At 31.1% G+C, this 21,731-nt stretch overlaps 1 protein-coding gene across 3 annotated transcripts in view; it reads left to right on the top strand.

Moving 5' to 3' along the window:
- Positions 1-21,731, top strand: part of LOC134687167 (pyrokinin-1 receptor-like) — a 119,168-nt gene that overhangs the window by 17,383 nt on the left and 80,054 nt on the right. For 2 of the 3 annotated variants that reach the window (XM_063547215.1, XM_063547216.1), the window contains one exon: positions 6,031-6,401. In XM_063547215.1, the coding sequence (XP_063403285.1) occupies positions 6,083-6,401 (319 nt within the window). In that variant the 5' untranslated portion in view covers positions 6,031-6,082. Of the gene's footprint in view, positions 1-5,817; positions 5,851-6,030; positions 6,402-21,731 lie in introns of those variants that run through there. The other variant, XM_063547217.1, reaches the window with a different exon arrangement.

Genomic DNA, 21,731 nt, shown 5'->3' with positions numbered 1-21,731 from the left:
ATGAGTGAGATCATTTATTACCTCCGGTTTGATAAAATATTACTTCCGGTATTATTTGAATGTTTACTTGACTCTGATTCCAAACAATGTTTTCCTTTGTTTATAGTATATTTGTTTACTCAACTAATGGTTACACATGCATGAAAGATGATTGATTCAATGTAACTTGTTTGAGTCCATCGTGGACTTTCTTATAAACAAGAGGATGTGGTATAGTTGCCAATGAAACACCTGCCCACAAGAGAACAAATGCCACAGAAATGTAAGATAAAATGTCACTGTACCCTTCAACATTGAGCAAAGCCCATACATAATATTTAATTCATTAGAGACTTATCTAAACTATATAGAAAATCTTTTAAACAAAAACAATGTATCAATTGATATAAAAAAAAGTTTGTTTTTTTAAACATAGCCATTTTTAGTTCTTTAGTACTGTGTATTGGGGTATTGATATTGATTCTTTGACAAGAGAGGCAATTTATTTTTATGCTATTAATAAGATTGACTGGAGCTTAAAAAACACTCTCCTTGAAAACGGCTGATATAATTAAAGCTTGATATATCTGATAACCATGTGATGAAAATGTACTTCTTTAGTGTTAATAACCTTTGATTCTAATTGACTAATCATAAGGCCATAATTAAAACTCCGTAAATGATCGTTTTATTTTCAAATTGAATGCCTCTTTTTGTATATGTATTTGAAAGACAAACTGTTGACTAAAAGAACATTTTAATGAAGCGCTCTGTTCTAACTATGTGCGCAAAATGAATGTTTTACAAGGCAATGAAATAACAAAAGGCCATTTAATTCTTATAATTACGCTTCAACGCATTTACTAAGAAATTGTGTGTATCAAGCTTTTTCGTTTGTTTTATTTGGCCTTTTTTCACTTTCTTGGATTCGAGCGTCACTGATGAGTCTTTTGTAGACGAAATGCGGGTCTGGCGTATATACAAGTTTAGTCCTGATATCTTTGATGAGTTTATTTATTTACATATGCATTATATTTGACCTTGCCATAAAGGGCCCCTGCAGTCATATATGATACTTTTAACTGAGAAATCCCACTTCATGTTTGAATCTCTTATTGTTGACTTAGCTCATTAAAAGTTCAGATCTCATAAAATATTTTTGTCTCATTGGCAATTATACCATATAAACTCTTTGTTTTCATATCATTTTGATTTAAATTTAAGCTTGCTTTGAAAAGAGAGGCGAACGATACCAAAGATTTTTCTTTGAGAAATATCCACACCAAATATACGCCACTCAATAAAAGACCTGTGTTGCTATCAAATGTGTTGATGAAATTTCAACTATGCACTCTCTCAATTATTATAGACCAGGATACGAGTCACCTCTGAAATTAATTCTCTATCTGTGGATCATTTGTGTCACTTACAGTTCCTTTCTACTGTAGTATTCACCAATAGTGTAAAAAAGGGAGTAACACATACTTATCATTTAAGGCAATAAAATATACAAGAGATTAACTGATAATTCAAGCTTAATTATAGTTCTTGTCTTGTCATTTTTTTCGTGTTCTATGTGTTTTGCAAAACACACGTTGAGGGCAATAAATCATATAACACATACGTCTTATTTTGCTATAAGTTTAAAGAGATATGTAAAATTGAAAAAAAAAACATTATAAAGACAATAACTTATAAGGAGGTTGACTGACGCAAGTTACTATGTTAACCTACAAGTAGATCTTGTCTCGTAGATAATATTGCTATTTCAGAAAAAAAACTCTATATCAATTGTAGTTTTCAAGATAAAATGCAAGAAAAGAAGAAAAGAAAAAGGAGCAAAATCTCTATAAACAGTTGGTTGACAAATTTATTTTATTTGCCCTATTTTTTGAACTAAAGGAAGACTGAAAATTTTGTGCCATTGAAACTTTTTTCTCAATTTATTTCATTTATATACAAAACACACAACCCGCCACATTTTCGCGCCAATCTCAAGTCAGTAGCCACTGGCCTTTTTTAGTCTTATATGTTACTTAAATGTTAGTTCATTCATATGTTTCGGAGTGTAGTGTGACGTCCATATTCACTGAACATAGTACATAATTTTAATTAGGTGCCAGCTGAGGACCACTTCCGGGTGTCAGATGTTCACTTCGTTGAAAACCCATTGGTAGCCTTCAGCTGTAAACTTCTCCTTGGTCGGATTCTTGTCTCTTTGACATACTCCCCATTCCCGTTGTCAATTTCGTATTGACAACACTCGTCATTTGAAGGTTATAACTCAGCTGACATCTGGTCCAAATGTACCATAGGCGGATATAATAATTTATTACAATGCTATCCCTGCAAGACTTTCTCTATCTATAATGATTAAAATATAATGGTCAATTTGTTAATACCCTTAAATGCAAACTACGTACCGAGTTTTTTTTAACCTTTGCGCTAATCTGTCAATCTAAGGCAGACTTCGATTAGCATTTTAAAAGTATGAATACAAGTTGTCTTTTTGAAAACCATTAAACCACATATAAAGATTCCTTGAATTCTGCAAGCTGTCATTCCGTAACTTTAAACTGGAGGTGTTTTTCTAAAGTGTATGTCAAACTTTTAGAGTAGTTGAAATCAAATATGAGCTGTTGCTTCCGGCGTCCCATTGTATCTATAATACTAAAATTACGAGGCCCAATTTGTCAGCCGTCATCACGTAAAAAAGAAGAATCAAAGAATTCAACCTTATATATAACTAATATAGTACAAAGGTGTAGATTAAAAATTACACCACTCCAGGCCCTTTTGTTGTCCACGTAATTAATATTGCCAATAATTAAGAAGTTCCGGGTCGAGTCCGATACCGATACCAATAGTATATTCACCTGTTACCTATTACCTAATCTGTACGTTCCGCATCTGAAAGGCGCACCAACAAACGGTGTATTCAGGATTAATATGCTATATACACAGGTCATAATCACAGGGTTGACACTACTAAATTGTCAAATTGTTACCTATTGTAGTATTTTATTCAGTAAGACTTTCTAAGATAACAATACGAATACTAAAAATCTGGACTAAAAATAAGGCGTATAGGTACAGTTTTCAATTTGTTAGCGGGCATGACGTAAAACAGCGAATCAAAGAATTCAACTTTATTTATAACTAATATAGGACAATGCTATTGATTAAAAAATACTCCATTCCAGGACCTTTTGTTTTCCAAATAGTTAATATTACCAACAATTGATAAGTTCCAGTTCGACGGGTTCAAACAGAAAGATTTGAAAGCAGAGAAAACTGTGTATCTTATAATCGGCATGACTTTATCAGATGATAATACTAATACTAAAATAAGGCTTGCGCATAGTTATATACTTTAATTCAGTCACGGACCCGCGATATCACGCCTGGGTGTGTTACCTTATCTGTACGTTCAGCATCTGATAGGCGCACCACCAAACGGTGTATTTTATAGGATTTTGCTATATACACAGATCATAATCACAGGATCAGATTGTTCCCTATTGTGTAGTATTTAAATCAGTAAGTCTTTCTAAGATAACAATATTACGAATACTAAAAATCTGGACTTGAAATAAGGCGTAGAGGTACAGTTTTCAATTTGCACCACCAGACAGTGTATTTTATAGGATTTTGTTATATACACGGGTCATAATCACAGGGTCAAATTGTTCCCTATTGTGCATTATTTTAATCAGTAAGACTTTTTAAGATACCAATAAGAATACTAAACATTTGGACTTGAAATAAGGCGTATAGGTACAGTTTTCAATTTGGTAGCGGACATGACATAAAACAGCGAATATAAGAATTCAACTTTAATTATAAATAATATAGGACAATGCTGTTGATTAAAAGATACTCCATTCCAGGACCTTTTGTTTTCCAAATAATTAATATTACCAATAATTGATAAGTTCCAGGTCGACGGGTTCAAACAGAAAAGCAGAGAAAACTGTGTATCTTATAATCGGTATGATTCTATCAGATGACAATACCAATACCAAAATAAGGCTTACGCATTTTTATATACTTTAATTCAGTCACGGGACCCGCGACATCATGGGTGTGTTCTAGTTCTACTTAAAATGTCAATGACTCATCTAATATCAACACATCAAACTGATACAGAATTTTGAAGCTTTATGATCATTTTAAGTTATGTCTAGGGCTGACTGGGGTTAATTATATATGACAACTTGAACTTTTTTCATGCTGCAATACATCCATACTAAAATGGGCATTTGTATGGCTTTTTGTAATAATGCACAGTCACGATTGTATTTTAACTACAGTGAGGAATAGTGGTAACAGAAAAGTCTGCCTTTTTGATTTCAATTCAAAAGAATGAATGTACTTAAAAACTGAGGCATTGATCATTTGTCTATCCAAGATATATATACTCCGTATATTGACACTTCTAACTAAAATTGCATATAAATGAAATTTCACCAAAGGAGTTTCTATAATTATAAATTATCGGGGGTCATGTCAACGAGATTGATTTTTTCGCTTGAGCCAGTACGGAAAAAAGTGAGAAAAGCAATCGAGTTGATATGTCCAATGCTAATCTGTTTATCGCTATTTTACAGATGATGACGATGTGAATTTAATTGACAAGAACACTTTGCCCTTAGTTTATAGCGATGAATGTGTACATCATTCTACTGAGCTGATCAGTCAGTAAGATCAAAGGAAAATTTTGTAATATAGCAATTAAGTATAACCATCTATAAAGTCATATTAATAGATATATCAAATATTCTGATATCTATGATATTTACAGTGGAATAGCTAAAAGTAAAAAAATTCAAGAGAGAAACAAAACATTTGAATTTAATTGAAATAGTTTGACGGAAAATATTATTCTATTCATTAATTAACCAAAATAATCAATATTGAAATTCTAACTTTTGAGTTGAATTCTTATTTAAATATTTCAACACTAAACTCTTCACTGTTAATCTCCAACAATTATTTTACAAGTTTTTTATTTGTCAAGATTACCATAATGTTATCGTCATTTTATCTTTTCGAATCTTTCAGAAGCTTAATTCCTATTTTCAATATTGAAGTTACGAATATAGGTTTGCTTGGCACGACAACGATTGCTTCTCTGTCTCGATCCCTTTTTAACTCATTCTTCTCACTCAGTTTGTATTTGTTATCGACATTTTTCTTCGTTATCGATTTCTGAGATTTAACATCGATAAACAACTGTTGTCTCGATTTATCAGTTTAAGAGATAAAAAGTATCATCATTGAAAATAAACTCATCATAGATACCAGGGTTGAAATTTTGTATTTGTTATTTTATTGTTTACAAATATTTGAATATGATGTGTTTTTGATGAACCGACTGGAGATAAATTAATGAGGTATGCACATTATTACACATGAAGTATGAAATAGTGCTTTTAATTTATTGCGATTCATTGATAAGTATTATCGTATCACCTAAAAAAAACAATAAGAAAGACATTTAAATGATATCTTCTTCAGTTTGTAAAAACAAACATAACTTGTTTAGCTACACGGATAACAATCTTCAAATATCGTTTTCACATCAAACTGTTAATTCTGATATTATCTCTTTATTTCGAAGCAAAGATGATGCATTTATCTGACATTGCCAGATTTTTTGAATTATTTTACATGAAATTGAATAATTAAAAACATTTGATTACCGAAACAGCTGTGAAGATTATTGATACAAAGGTATCCGACTGCCAATGGCTTACGATGAATGAAGGATATTTACAAATTAAACTATTGTGTAGGAGTTGATTCTATGTTGTAATATCACTTTCTTCTTGTAAACGGAAATCTAATACAAAGCTTGTTCCACGTGTTGTAAATATATAATAACATATAATTAATTATTTGGTAGGATGAAACATTGTAAAATACATAATTTTGTCATTATTCTGAATACTTTCTAATATAAACCTTTGATCAATATTTACCAATTTGTTACTGGTAAGAAGCTAGTGTATAGAACATTGTAATGCCATACTATGGTTTACATTTCAGGTATATAAAAGATGTGAAGGAGTAACGTAGGGGACTGAATAAATCAAAGAACATGGAAAGTTTAGCAACTTTGGATTTAAACTTGGATGACTATGTTTCTAACTGTTCCCGCGGAAACTGCACTGACCACAGATTGATAAATCTTACTGATGCTGATCTAATAAATTATATAGTTCAAAAATTAGGACACAAAAAGAAGGATCTGTTTTCATCATTTTCGCTAACTTGTATTTATGTTGTGATTTTTGTGACCGGTGTGGTGGGAAATTTAAGCACCTGTTTTGTCATCCGCCGAAACAAGTACATGCACACGACAATAAACTTATACTTGTTTAGTCTAGCGATCGCTGACTTATTGATAATTGTGCTAGGTAAGTGACCTTTTTAATATATTTTATAGGGATTTATTCCTTTACATGTATGTATATTATTTTTCGCTTTCTATTTCAATTAAGTATGATGTAAATACCTTGAAACAGCTTGATTCTTATCGGCCAATTTCATAAGGATGATGCTATCCATATCGAGTAATCGTGTTATTAATTCAGCCAAAGGAAGTGCAGATACAAGTAAAAATATGTATGATTGCATTTTACTTTAAAGTCGAAGTTTATTGATTAACAAGTGTAAAATTCAATATGCAGTATCTTTCAACCAAATGATATAACGTATACCGCACATTGCAAGGCTTATTTGGCATTTTAAAACAGGGAAACCTAATAAAAAATGAAACGCAACCATTATTTTCCCAATATTATAGACTTTTTAAACAGATGATAGTTTTCAGATTATTTTCTATACACGTAAGCGTGATGACATAACGTTACTGTGACGTCAAGTGGAAAACACCAGGGTGTAGCGCTAACATGCAAATGTTAGAAATAATTTAGATTAAATAACACATAGCATCGTCCAAGTACTTTTTGTCATCGAAAACATGGAATAGCTGAACGCAAAAATACACCTCTTGCGTCAATACTCGTATTTCTCTACATGTATGGAGTTATAGTGTAAGGCGGAGATTAATACAGAGTTATGTGTCATGTACCGAATGCATATAATCGTAAAATGTATTTTTTTCCCCCTGATGATTGATATATGAGTTCAACTTGCTGCTATGCTAGTTTTTTCAAACATTTGGGTTGAGGGTATTTTTTTTTTGTTTCTTTATTATTTCAAGTGGTTGTGACATCAGCACAATTAAAAAAAGAAGATATTTCATTTTGACAATGTATCTAGCTGTTAAGTTGTAAATCATTAACTTCTATTGAGTACAAGAAATGTAGTACTAGAGGTATCAATGAAATACATGTCAGATGTAGGTAGTCAGAAAGTGATTAACTATTCGTTAACTTAATCAAGTATAAGTATCATAGATCTCTATTTATAACATATTTGTTATGTATACCTTAGGTTTTGCATATGCAATAACCTCAAAATTGCTCGGGGCAAAAACGAGTATATTGATATTGTGCTCTCCGAATGCCATGACGTCATTACGACCTTAACGACAATGGCGAACAATGATGGTACAAAATTCTCGCGTTTGTGTATTGTCATATTCCAAAATTCTCGCGTTTGTGTATTGTCATATTCCAAAATTCTCGCTTTTGTGTATTGCCATATTCTAAAAAAAGGTGGAAACGGGACAATAAATTTCTGTGGAGTAAATGATATTAATTAAATGTGAATTAAAATATGAAAGTCCATAATCACATGGCAAAATCAAAAAACAAAACGCATCAAAAACGAATGGACAAGAACTGTCATATTCCTGACTTGGTACAGGCATTTTCAAATGTAGAAAATTGTGGATTAAACCTGGTTCTATAGCGCTAACCCTCTCACTTTAATAACAGTCTCATCAAATTCCGTTACATTTACATGATGCGTTAAATAAACAGTCACAATCAATAAAATAGTCAAAATATGGGAACATCAGTCATCATCGTATAACAATTTAACAGGACACAACAACATCTACTATCTACGAACACATGGATTGATTTGAGTGTCTGACGTCAGAAAAATTATATACGTCACATAAATTTGTCGTTCAATGTGCATACAATAGTTATCCAAAGTACCTGGATTATAAACAATTTTTAATTTTAGAAATGTGATAAAACTTTTGTAATTGTTTTTAAGATTTACCTGTTTGTTTCATTAAATTGTAATAAGTGAACTTTTCCCCCCTCTTTCCTGTAAAACTGATAAATAGATTATAACATGTTTTTCCCGTATTGACCCTGGTTCATCCCTCGACCACCTATATCGTCCCTCGGTTAAAGCCTCGAGACCGATATAAGAGTTTTGGAATGATACTAGAGCCAATATGAAAAAGGGCATGTTATATTCTATACATAATGTATGATATTATTTAAAATGTAAATATTTAATTGATATCCAAATAGATTTATTGATACAATATGACCAGGAGCTGTACATAATAATATAAGTATGGTTTAACAATCAAACAGCCTTTCATACTGTGATTTTAGATTCATGATTCAATTTGAGTTATTTATTGTTGCACACCAACATTGTTCATCTGTATCACATACCCTGTATCTATGTCACATTCAAACGATTAACAAATTGCAAGATTTATACAAGAAAATGGTTTTTAATATCATTGGGTTACAATTTTAAAAAGAAACGAATTTAAATTAACTATCAGCTTTATAATGCTATGTTGTCCATGTAATATGCTAACTGTGGTTTTAGTTTTATAATTTGCAAAAGAGTCATCTCCCTTGTTTGTGAACATTAGTTGTTAAATGTGGGAGAATGATGGCTACTCAACGTTTAGCAGTGTATACTTCATTCGTTTTCAAATAAGTTAACACGATAATTATGAACGTTCTAAGCGACAATGTAAAAGTCCACAATCAGAGTACAATGCTACGCTTTATTAAACAGTTTGTGTTATATCAACTTTGCACATTGTTAGTGGCTTTTGCAAATTTTGGAGTTTAAGGATTTCAGTTAGTAATTGTATCTCTGGAATCGGTGCACATCGTATATAAAAGTACAGTATGTGGTTAAATTATAACCTTTAAACAAAATCAAACATTTAAGATTTTTTTTAACAAAACGAGAATTCAGGACCTGTTGATTTTGTCAGAATCTTAATGAATAAACCTACTTAATACTGGTTTTTTTTCAAGGACTTTTTATTCATTCAGAAGTAAACAGTGATTTATTTTCGTTTTTTCTTCGTTATGTTAATTCTCCATGTAAATCATGACGTTTAAAAAACGTCAACTGACAAATTAATAGCCGTGTTCCATACATCGGATTTGTCTGTGAACTTGAATGTTTTTGTATTTTTTTTTTATTTTCATAGAAAAGAGATTTCATTTGCAAAGTGCACTGTTATCAATTTTGTTTCCCCAAAGCAATTATACTTGAAAATACAAGGTGGTTTCCCATTATGGTTAAACCTTAATTGGTTTAAGGATCTGTTGAGTGTATAATATCATCACATTAACTCGATAACAAATTAAAGTAACCAGTCATGAAGGACGAATTGCTTTAAGAATACGTGTCTGTGGAATCAATGTGAATTTATTTTATGTTATTTTAACACTATATTTATATTGACAACAATTACTGTTCTAGGTGTCTGAAATAAATTAACCGATAGGGAACAGGTATTCCTTAGTATTATAGAGATTTAAGTGATAATTTTGTAGATGACAGATAATTTGGAAAAATTGTGTTTACATTACAATATCAATTATTTTTTTTGATCATCATTATCATCATCAATAGTATTAATATATATAGAGATTTAGCCTCTATGGAAACAGAGAGAGACATAGAGCAAATCACAAACTTCTGAAGCTAGGGTAACGTATAGGTTTGAACCTTTACTACATGTTTTTAAGATTTTTATTAAGTTTTCAATAAAAAAAAAGGTCCAGAATGTCAACTCCTTCTCATAAAATCAAACAGATGGGATATGATTATTATGAGGAAACTGATCACTAACGATCCAATAAAGTGGATGTTATATTTTTTAGTATTATGTAATTTTTATGTTTGGTATTCTATTTATATATAAAATGTTATGGTGTATATGTAAAAAAGGCTATATATATAGTGGTATTTCCAGGAGAACGTCTGAAGGTAACAATATCTAGAAAAGCCCGTAGTGAGTACTTTTTTTATAGAAATAAACTGCATAAGTAATGAAGTAAGTAATTGTTTAGCATCGTCTGATTTAAAAGTACTGTACGGCTTTTATAATTATAGAAACTACACGATGTGCTGTAGTCATTGTTTAAGCAACATATACTCAAACTAGTATCTCAATTGTTTGTAAAACAATTGAAAGGTCTTTCCTGTAAAAGTGATATTTTCGTAATGTTCTTTGTACGATCTTTCGTTTGATATACGACAAGCATACCTTCTGAAACCTTTCGCTTTTTACACTTAATGACCTCATCCGCCTAAATTTTTGAGATCGAAAGTATGATACATGTAACATAGAGTAGATGAGCTTTCATTTGATATGCGATAACGCCATGTTCTAGAAAGTTTGATTTTTGCACTTAATAACCCTATCCAACTTATATTTGGAGGTCGGGAATTTTATATTTCAAATGTACACATCATGACCTTTCATTTGATATACAACAACCCTATCTTAAAGGGAAAAAAAAATGTGCACTCAATAACCCCATCCAACCCATGTTTGTGAGACGTCAATTTGAAATTTGAAATGTACGCTTTGTGTTCTTTCATTTGATATGCGACAACCTTACCATCTGAGAAATTTGAATGTTTGCACGAAATGACCCCACCCGTCCCCCTGGGATGAAAAGGGGGTTGATTTTTTTCATTTTTAAGAAGAGTTAATTAAGACCTTCAATTTGATATATCTGATGACCCCTTTTGACAAAGTGCAAAAAATGATGCAATATCAACTATATAAATAGAAGTTATGAAACTTACAAAGTCAATGCAAAACATGAAAATTTCAAATTTAATTTTTTGTGTTTTTTTCCCTGGAATGTTTTTGGTATTTGGTCAAAAAAAGGGGGGACGAAAGATACCAAAGGGACAGTCAAACTCGTAAATCTAAAACAAACTGACAACGCCATGGCTAAAAATGTAAAAAGACAAACAGAAAAACAATAGTACACATGACACAACATAGAAAACTAAAGAATAAACAACACGAACCCCATCAAACATATAGATATGTTAACTTCTTCAATTTCTAAAAAAAAATAAGTGGTAGCTCTTGTTGATTCAGAAATACATGTATCCACTCTCAAAACTTCAAACTGCATTATCTCTAAAACGACAATAGATATCTCAAATCTGTTAAATGATAAATGATCTACAGCTGAAGAACAACATTATGGAAAAATTGGGACAATTTCAAAGTTCACCAAGGTCACAAATAATCGTCAAATATATGATGCAATACCAAACTTGAGAACCGGAAGTCGTAGAGACTTGGGACTACCACCATTCAACTCAAGACCACTTGACCTTTCAAATATCACAAGGTAAAGGTCATTGTTTACTGTGAGGGTCAAGGTTAAATTTCGTCATGACCTGACATTGACCTCAAATTGAAGGTCTTGAATTACTGATCATCTTTGCAGTTTATAGTAGGTTGATATATGTTACCTTTAAAAAGATATACACAAAATACTATACTTTTAAGAACCATCTCGTTGTAACTTTTGAACAGACTGTCGGACATTTTTGGAGTTATTATATGAAATGAAGAGCTCATCAAGAGGAACATTTATACGCTGTACGTATGTAGCAAAGTCTTATCGTTTTCCTAATATGTAAGCTTGAAATTGCAGCGTAATTTTTTTGCACTCGGTGACCTCTGACCTTGGGTGCATATTAAAGGTCATATAAATTTAAGATTATTGGTGAAGGTTCCAAGTCTCTATGACTTCCGGTTCTTGAAATAGAATTTTTGAAAAATTATTTTTAATTTTTAAAGGGAAATAACTCCTTATAAATGGTTCATAACAAATAAGTTGTTTATGTTTAGAAACATTGCCATCTGTTCTTATACATGCTGTCATTTTCAATTCAATTCTATTTCTAATACTTTTTGAGAAAAATGCATTAACACATTTATGGGGGACCATGTTGAAAAAAATCAATAAAAGGGAGATTACTTCTAAAGGGGATGATGAAATCCTACAAAAGTTCATCGGGTAAAACTTCATGTTCAGGTCTATTGATAGTTCAATTTTGGTATTGATAACTTCAACAGAAGCGGAAGGAGGGCGTGCCAAAAAATGCTGGAAGAAAAAAAAGAAAAAAAAACATTAGAAAAACAATAAGGTCTTTCCTCGCGTAGAGGAAAGACCTTAACTAGAACAAGATAAAGCCGGACAAGAGTTCAATTGTCGAATACTTTTAACACAAACTAAACACCAATATTTAAAACCAAAAGTGTAAGTCCAATGAAGGCTATGCATCAAACGTTCAATCTCAGTTACATGTTGAGAAAATCTAGATTAAACCTTCTTATGGAATCAGTTTTAAAAACGTAACGATCATGTATACTATCTTTGAGAATAATGTGACTACAACTTCATGGAAACTCCTTACTTTTGTATTTTCTCTATTATGTAAACTAAAGTGCAAAACACTTGCTACCATCATCTATTTCTTGTCTCAAGCAATAAAATGTTATCGTATATATAATGTGTTATTGATGTCTATAACGACTAACAGTCATCCAGTAGACAATGTAAATTTTGAAGTATATAAGTATGTTTTGTAAATACCACTGCCTAGCTGGAATTATTTTCTCTCTTTACAAAAAGTTAAACACAGAATCATTTCCCTATCACGAACTATTTGGTATTAAGATAATAACAACATTCCAAAAGTACATTTACATCAAGTGTCTGTCAGACTGATCTAAGTCTATCATGACATTAAATCTGTTTATTCCCAATTACATATTCATTAAGACGAACTACCTGATTAACCCTGCGGAAAAAATTATGTCTGTACTCAGACCACAAGTGCAATCAAGTACAATCGTTTTTTGTGACCTAATTGGTTGCAATAAACAACTCGTAAATATACTATTCAGATAACATTTGATTATTCTTTCCATGGCGTTTCTATACAATAAATCTGACTTAATGAATTGCATCCATTTACGACAAAAGGACAAAGTCAATACATTGTAATTATGTAATGTTACTCATGTACTATGCCGTTAATCCGTCAGGATGTAGACATATGAAAAATATTTATACTTTTATATTAGAGACCGCGAAATAATAATTAGGAAAAGGTATTACATTTTTAGAATAATAAGATGGAAATGAGTATGAAATAGCTCAAGTATAGTCTTTGCCTCAAAACTCTTCAATAACTAAAACAGACACATTGATAAGGTGCAGGATTAAACTGTTTATTTCAAAAGTCAACACTACTTTTTAAAATCTTGATCAGAGAATGCAAAAATGCATATTGAAGAGCATGATATACAACATACAATGGAGACGGGTAATTTGTAAAAGAGACAACAGCTAGACCAAAGAGCAGAAAACAACCCATGGCAACCAATGATAAGTATAAAAAAAGAGGCCTTATCCAGAACACAATACATAAACTAGATACATATGGAACAGAAAACCCGGTGAAACTAGATACATATGGCTGTATTAAGAGTAAAAAAACAAACACTGAAGCTTAGTTTAATTCTCATTACAATTTTTTTTCGACTTAATGTTTCAGTATAACCTCTGCATACCCTCTTACTCTACCAATACAATAAATTGCGTATTGAAAAAAAACCACTCTTTTTTTACGTTATGTTATATGGGAAATAGTTCATTAAAATGTCGTTTAAAATTGGAGAGGCCGATCGAACGAATGTTAATCCGATTTGTCTTTTTAATGTTACTAGTAGTTCGTAGACAATTTGGTGCGGGTGTAATATTCTGGACATAACATCAAGTTTAAATGTACCATGAACCCTGTGAAGGAATTGAAAATGCGTGTATGCAGCATTTGATCAATATAGAATATAACTTGTTTGGAATGAAATACGACGAAAAAAGCAACGGTTACTTGTTATTCGAAAGCGTAACCAGTTTTTGTGCGGTCAGCATACATAATTGATGAATTCTTTAACATAGTTTTTAGGGTTTTTTTTGTGAGATACATAACATGAATTTATAAAAAAATATTACATAAAAGGGTACCCAAGTCACTGATTGTATAATGAATTTACTTTTGATTTTATAACTCTTGTGTTTGTGAAGTGCACATAAAGTACACAATATTTATTTGTTTTCTCCATTTGTCAGATATTTGATTGTATTGTTTTTGTGTTTAAAGTGCAGCATTTGATTCAATAGTTATCAGTACTTCCGTTTTGTGCATGATTATACATCTAAATGGGAAATATTTTTTAATCGCACCGGAAACGATTATATCAACGTAAAACGACACGAGATCCAAGTGGACATAATCATTAATAAAATAGTCTTGCGTAATGTAAAAACTATTTTAAATATTTGTTTGTATACGAATAGTTAACTGGGTACATCACAGTATTGTTCGGCGTCAAAATGCCATGCCTTTTTATTGACTTAGCATTAGTTACCATAAAACGACGATTGTTCTGGTTTGCTTGATTTTATTTGTAAAACACATCGTATATAACTTTATGTATCATGTCTCTTTATAATAAGACAAAAAAACCAGGAAACTGCTCTGTATCATATTTTTTTTAGTCAGTATTTCAATGTGAAGTAAAATATAAAATAAAAAAAATACTGAACTCCAAGAAAAAAATCTTACAGACAGTCCCTAATCAAATGGAAAAATTTAATGATAAAAAAACATTAAACGAATGGACAACAACTGTCATATTTCTGACTTTGTACGGGCAATTTCAAATGTAGAAAATGGTGGATTACGTCACTTTCAGTTAAAGGCTGATGTGCTGCCAGTCTGTAACTTACATTCAAGCAACTTCATATATCTCATTTATCTTACCAAACTTGAAATATGGATATAACCGGAACTTTATATCAAATTCCTAAAATCAACAGTGAAGATATGTTTTCCCACTATTACAAACGTTAATGTTTTAATATTGATATTTTTTATTTCCTATTTCTGATTAGTTACCTATCGGGATTCAGCTTATTTCAATTCATGCGTTACTAGTGTTTATTGTATTATGTTTGACACTTGAATGCACTTAGAATTGCCCAGCATGGATATGGAAAAGGACATCACATACTTATGCAACAATTATCAACACAAATTATTTGTTTTTCAATTCAATTGACATAAGTTTTCAAATCTTAAAACCGCAGTTGAGTCGTCTGACTGCACATTATTTTTTTATTCAAATTTTTACACCGATGAATACATTATAAAAGCGAATGCTTTATTACAACTATCTATAAGAATTACGGTCTAGACACAAAATTTCACAAAGCTATATACAACAAAACCTTAGGGAAAAGTTTTTTTCCTTTATTTCTTCGCCATATGACTAATGCTTTAAAGGTCCTTCAAGCAATATCCATTAATTATTGAGAGAAATGTTAAATTCTCAATTTAAAAGTCATTGTAGTGATGGTGTCATCTGTCTTGTTTCGACAAATGGTTTTTGATAGCCCCCTTGGTATACCCCCCGCTTTTTCCACTACAGGGATAAACGCTTTTTATGCGAGCATTGAATTAGTAGGAAATAAATACATATTGTTAACAACAAATGTGTCATCATGGTCAGGATAAAAGGATACGCTAATCCCACTTCAATCCCCATTACAGTTGCTTGTATATGTTTAGTGGGACATAAAACAGAAGTATCATAGGTATTCGTTGAAAGTAGCATATGTTCTAAAAGTTCACAAGGCAGTTCCCGACTAAAGGAATTTGATTGTCCTTTTGGTAACTGCCACTCATTTTATTTTCATTACAGGTATTAACGCTTTTAATGTTAAAACTGAATTAGTATTAAATAAACACACGTATGAACAGCTGCGCCATGATTAAAAGGATACGCTTATCCCACTAATCCGCACCGCTACAGCGGTATGATCAAATACGAAATACAAATGAAAATATACATTTTTCAGGACACGCCAAAACTTTTACCTTTTTTTTTCATATGGAACTCTTTAACTGATAACTGATAAGTGCCTCAAACTGCCAAATAATTATAAATGCACGTCAAATACACGTGAATGATTGACTTTAAAAAATATTAAGCATTAATATCAAAGGTAAAATGTGTCTCTTGTGGACAGTCTCATTGGCAATCATACCACATCTTCTTTGTATATGTCCCAACTGCCGATAAAGTGAGTTATTATTTGACATCTTTTAACGATCGACATGATATAAACATGCAGAAAGAGTACACACATTCACATATATTGTTATTCTTTTTATTTTGCATTTAAAAGTACATGACAGAAACTGATTTGTAGTGCAGTATAGATATACATGATGTAGTAATGCTAAAAGTTCGCTGTCAGAAATATGATGGATGCATTGCCGTGCATTCTATTAATAAAGACGAAGTGACATTTAATCAGTCATACAATTTTCATAGGTCATGAAGCGTATGGAAAATTGTTTGTTTAATCTTTTCCTTGCAGCATTTAATAAAAGTACTGCTGACATTTTCGTTGGACGTTTCGGCTTTCATGCAATTGATAACTTTTGATTGGCATTACATCATCCATTACATTATGTCGTTAATTTTACGAAGAATTAATTTTGAACTACAATTCATTTTATTACTAAAATATAAACACGAGGAATAACTAAAGTAATGATATCAGTTGTTTTAATACTTAAAACTATTTCTCTCTGATTTTTAGCTTAGAAAAGTGGTCAACAATTTCTTGTAACAAGCAAAATGTAATTAAAAACACGCAAAATATTAGGGTTAAGGTGTGAATTGCGTAAGCTTTGTCGCAGTTACTTATTTATAATCAATTGATGGTGGTTTCTTATTATTCTATTCATGTTAATTTATTATATTTTCACTTAAATGTCTGAAGTTTTAGAATGCATGCGACATTTTTTTTAAATATTTTGCACTGTTTTCCAAATCCCTTAGGATGACCCTGAATGTCAGAGTTCTTGTGGTCTTAGTTGAAGACAAATTAAATTTTTTATAGATGTTAGGAACTTTTAGGAATTTTGCTTTTCAATGCTTTTCAACTTCGTACTTTATTTGGCCTTTTTACCTTTTTTTTAGATTCGAGCGTCACTGATGAGTCTTTTGTAGACGAAACGCGCGTCTGGCGTATACTAAATTTAGTCCTGGTATCTATTTTAAGTTTATTTGCTACATTTCTTATCACATTAATGCATATTTTTTATTGACTGAGACATGTGAAAAACATGTACTAAGTACTTGAAACGGTAATAAATAAAACGTATTGTTAGATTATGAATAAAACTACTTTGTATTGCACTGTATTAAACAGGTAACAGTAGTTTACCTATAGTTAAATTCACTGTTAGTGTTTTCGACAAAGATCATATGCATTTGATTCTAAATAACTATCTAAAACGTTTTCCTAATGTGTTAAACAAAACGAAAGACACTCTCATTAAACATGTTATCAAGGAAGTGATGATAGCGTTGATCAATTGTCTGAAATGGAATATTCTAATCCAGTCTTGCAACAGTCACTTATCTTTATCGCGTGTGACGTAACACTGACGTAGTCATTTGTAATCGTTTGCAAGTAGCATATGTTCTTAAAGTGCACATGGTGTTTTCTGCATTTGTATACTAATGTACACGAAAACGCTACTTAAAGATTAACTGACAATAATTGTAAATCTGCAGTGCAAAAGATTAATGATAAGGTTAAATAAATTTTTTTTTATTTACGCATGTCTTTTAGAGAATATCAAACTATATTACTTTGTGAGTGTGTAAACACAAATTAGTAGTAATTAATATTTTAACAACATAATTACCAACTAATTCAAAAGTCATACGGCTTAAATAAAACAAAGCACAATTTGACTTCCTCTATTATTTTATAAATTATATAAATTTACTTAAATTTTACTTAAATTTTTTCGAAAAACTAAGGTTTTTCTTATCCCAGGAATAGATTACCTTAGCCGTATTTGGCACAACTTTTAGGAATTTTTGATCCTCAATGCTCTTTAACTTTGTACTTTTTTGGCCTTCCAACTGTTTTGATCTGGGCATCACTGATGAGTCTTATGTAGACGAAACGCGCGTTTGCCATACTAAATTATAATCCTGGGGATTGTCCGAATACTTTCTCGATTTAAATCATTAGCTGTCGCAGAAACAATTTATCAATTTTCTTCAACTAAATAATACATTCGTATTCAACTTTTAAACTTGCAATCAATATGCACATTGCCTGTTTATTTTCCCTTCGTAAATGTGTTTCATGACTTAAAATAAAGTTTAACAATTATGAAACCAAATCAACATCATTTTGTTCTAATACTTTTTAAAAACATACAAGTCTAAAAGTTACTTGTTTATCGTGTATCAATCAGTCGAAAGGTTACCAAAGGAACTACAGCACAAAGTGTATAATGAATAAGGTAAAAGCAGCTCTATATTCAAGGTAATGGTTATGCACCGTCTAGGAGAGGGGTTTTCGAGCCTTTGCCTTTGTTCTGTAAATGATTAAAGTTTATCAGGAAAGGATTTTTAATATATTCAATATTAGGGCTTTGACCCTGAATTCACTGAACATGGACATATGATAGTGCGAGTTTAACATAGCTTTCTAAGGACATTCGTTCTAGAATTTGATAGAATAAAAGGCAACATTAGTTTACTGGTATTGGAAAATCACAAATCCATACAAGAACTTACTTACTTACAAGAAAGATTGCCACACTCTATGCACACTTATAAATCACTATAACAACAATTTGTGCTTTTTGTATCGTAGTCAATATGTGGTATGGTAAAATATGCAGCATACACTTTATCAATCATTTTTTGTCTGTGTTTTTGTAAAACGTAGTTATTATTGTGATAAAGATACACATGACGATGTTGGTGTTCGATATTGAGTGAGTTGTTGAATGAAGGCATCTATTAGGGTCTTAGTACTGATTTGAATGAGTTGATGATTAAACAACAGACTGCAATACCTGCTGCAAATGTATAGTAATATGTGCTGTAAAATAGGTCCAATGATATTTCATGATAATTATTGCATTCTAGACTCAACGATTACATGTGTATACTCCCGACGCGCGTTTTGTCTAAAAATTATAGTCATAGCATCATACTTTGAATCGATGATATTGGAAAGATAAATTGTTTATATTTTCCGAAACTCTTCTTCTGACAATATCGTCTTTAATAATTAGAAATCAGTATTATTGAGCTTTTAGGCGGGACAAAAAAGTCAACTTGCGTATTGCTATTTCAGAAAATTCTGCAAAAAGTTATATGTATCTAACATCACAAGGCGAGTTCTTATTACTAACTTAGTCGCATTTTTTTTGCAATTATAAAACCTGCGCAATACCTTACAGTACTCAATGATACGGAATGTTGTAAATGGCGAAAAATCCAAGTTATTATTCGATATTCCTATGTGATCTTTTTGTACGGGAATCAGATAGATGCATAATGAATACAAAACATTATGTAAACTGTCTTTAACAATTACTTCTATCGTCGTGTTCAATTGATTTATCAGTAAACAAAATAATGAAGGTCATCACGAATTCGGTGTGCAAAATTACATTTGCATAGAAAACATCACACTAAGATAACTGTAACGGTCTGATAATTTGATAGAAATTGACTGCTTTAGTATTGCTTTTTCCTTATCGAAGATTTGGTCTACAAATTTTGCCCCATTTACATTAAGGCTTAACGATATGTTTGTTGTGTTTGAACTTTTGATTTTACCATTTGTTTATGAACTTACCGTTTCGAATTTTCCTTGGAGACGTTTTTTTTTTTATTCTTTATTATTTTCTATATCAAACATCAATCATTTTAAGAAATAATTACAGATTTGTTCATCCTTTATATGAAAAACTTTACTATAATAACTTTTAAACAATGCGAGTAAACATAAACCCTTTTGAATACACATAAGACGAAAGCATTACGCATTGTTTCAATTGTTCGAATTGTTATAATGGCAGCAATTTTACTTCGAAAGTTCTCGAAAGATTGAAAACTTCTGATTTACATTATAAAGTTTGTTTGTAAAGTTCACGCAAATTGAAATAGACGTTTAAAAAACTCAAACGGTAATATAGATACAGGAAGATGTGGTATGAGTGCCAATGAGCCAACTCTTTATCCAAGTCACAATTTGAAAAAGTAAACCATTATAGGTCAAAGTATTGCCTTCAACGCAGAGCCTTTGCTCACAACGAAAAGCAAGCTATTAAGGGCCCCAACATGTCTAGTGTAAAACTATTGAAACAGAAAAACTAATGGTCTAATCTATATCTAAAACGAGAAACAAGAAACACTTACTTATGAACCACATGAACAAACGACTAGCGTAAACACCAGGTTCTTGACTTAGGACATGTGCAAATAAATGTAGCGGGTTTAAACATTTCAATATACGTCAACCTATACTCTTACCTAAAATAATATTGTAACATCACAACAGAGAAAGACACACTATAAAATATCAATTCAAATGGCTCAACTTAATCAAAAGATATATAAGTAAAATAGCGTACGTGAATACTATACATTTAAATTTCATATATATACAATGTAACAAGTTGATTCTGTTATCTCAGACTTTCATAACAGGAGTTAGTTTTACATAATAATTTGACTAAGACTAATCGTAAGTCAAGAACATTGTTGTTTTCCCCGGTGCAAATTATTGACAGGTTCCATATCCAACAAAATATACTGCTGTCTTTGCTAAGTACGATAAGTTAAAAGTTATTAAAAGACATTTTAATTCTTTTATAACATTTTTCATAAAATTAAAAGAATTAAAAATATAAAAAAAGTGTTAAGCTTAACAAATATTAAAAAGAAACAGAAAGTCACAGATAAATTTGGTTTTTCTGCTAGTCCTTCAATGTCAATGAAAATTGATGTTCGCCCTAAGGGAAGTTTAAACAAATATCTAATTACAGGTTCTAGTGCGGAATTAGCTGAGAGGTGATTGCATCAATTTTCATGTTTTGATGAAGCCGTATAAAATTGCCTTGTGAGAAATACCTTGCATATTTGACGGTTCTTGATCAAACTGAAGACATAAAAGTTCATGCACCGGGCATTTTTTACAAAAGAAAACCCCAGTTAGATGAACATGCATGTTGTTTAATATATAGAGAGAGACACACAATAATAGTTATGTGTCTTTTTTATTACAGTTGGTAACAAAACATTGAATATTTTATACTTTGTTTTTTTTCTTTAAAGTTCATATTTTAAAATTCGTGACTTCATTATTGAAGATAATTTTGAAATAAAATATCTTGTTATGTTATTGTTGGTACTAGAAACAAATTGGTACACAGCTTATATCTATATTTATTGATCTGCCTTTAATTGTTCTGCGGCTCCTTTATGCTGACAACAGATATATTTTAAAATGTTCAAATGGAGCGATAAGCTCCCTATGAACCTTAGAATTGAATTCAACATTACAAAAAAAAAATGAAAAAAGAAGGAAGCTCGATTGATTATATAATTGTTT

The sequence above is a fragment of the Mytilus trossulus genome, chromosome 10 (assembly GCF_036588685.1).
Source record: "Mytilus trossulus isolate FHL-02 chromosome 10, PNRI_Mtr1.1.1.hap1, whole genome shotgun sequence".
Taxonomy (NCBI): domain Eukaryota; kingdom Metazoa; phylum Mollusca; class Bivalvia; order Mytilida; family Mytilidae; genus Mytilus; species Mytilus trossulus.
Note: the sequence above shows the minus strand (reverse complement) of the source record. Positions and strands in the feature narration are given on the sequence as shown.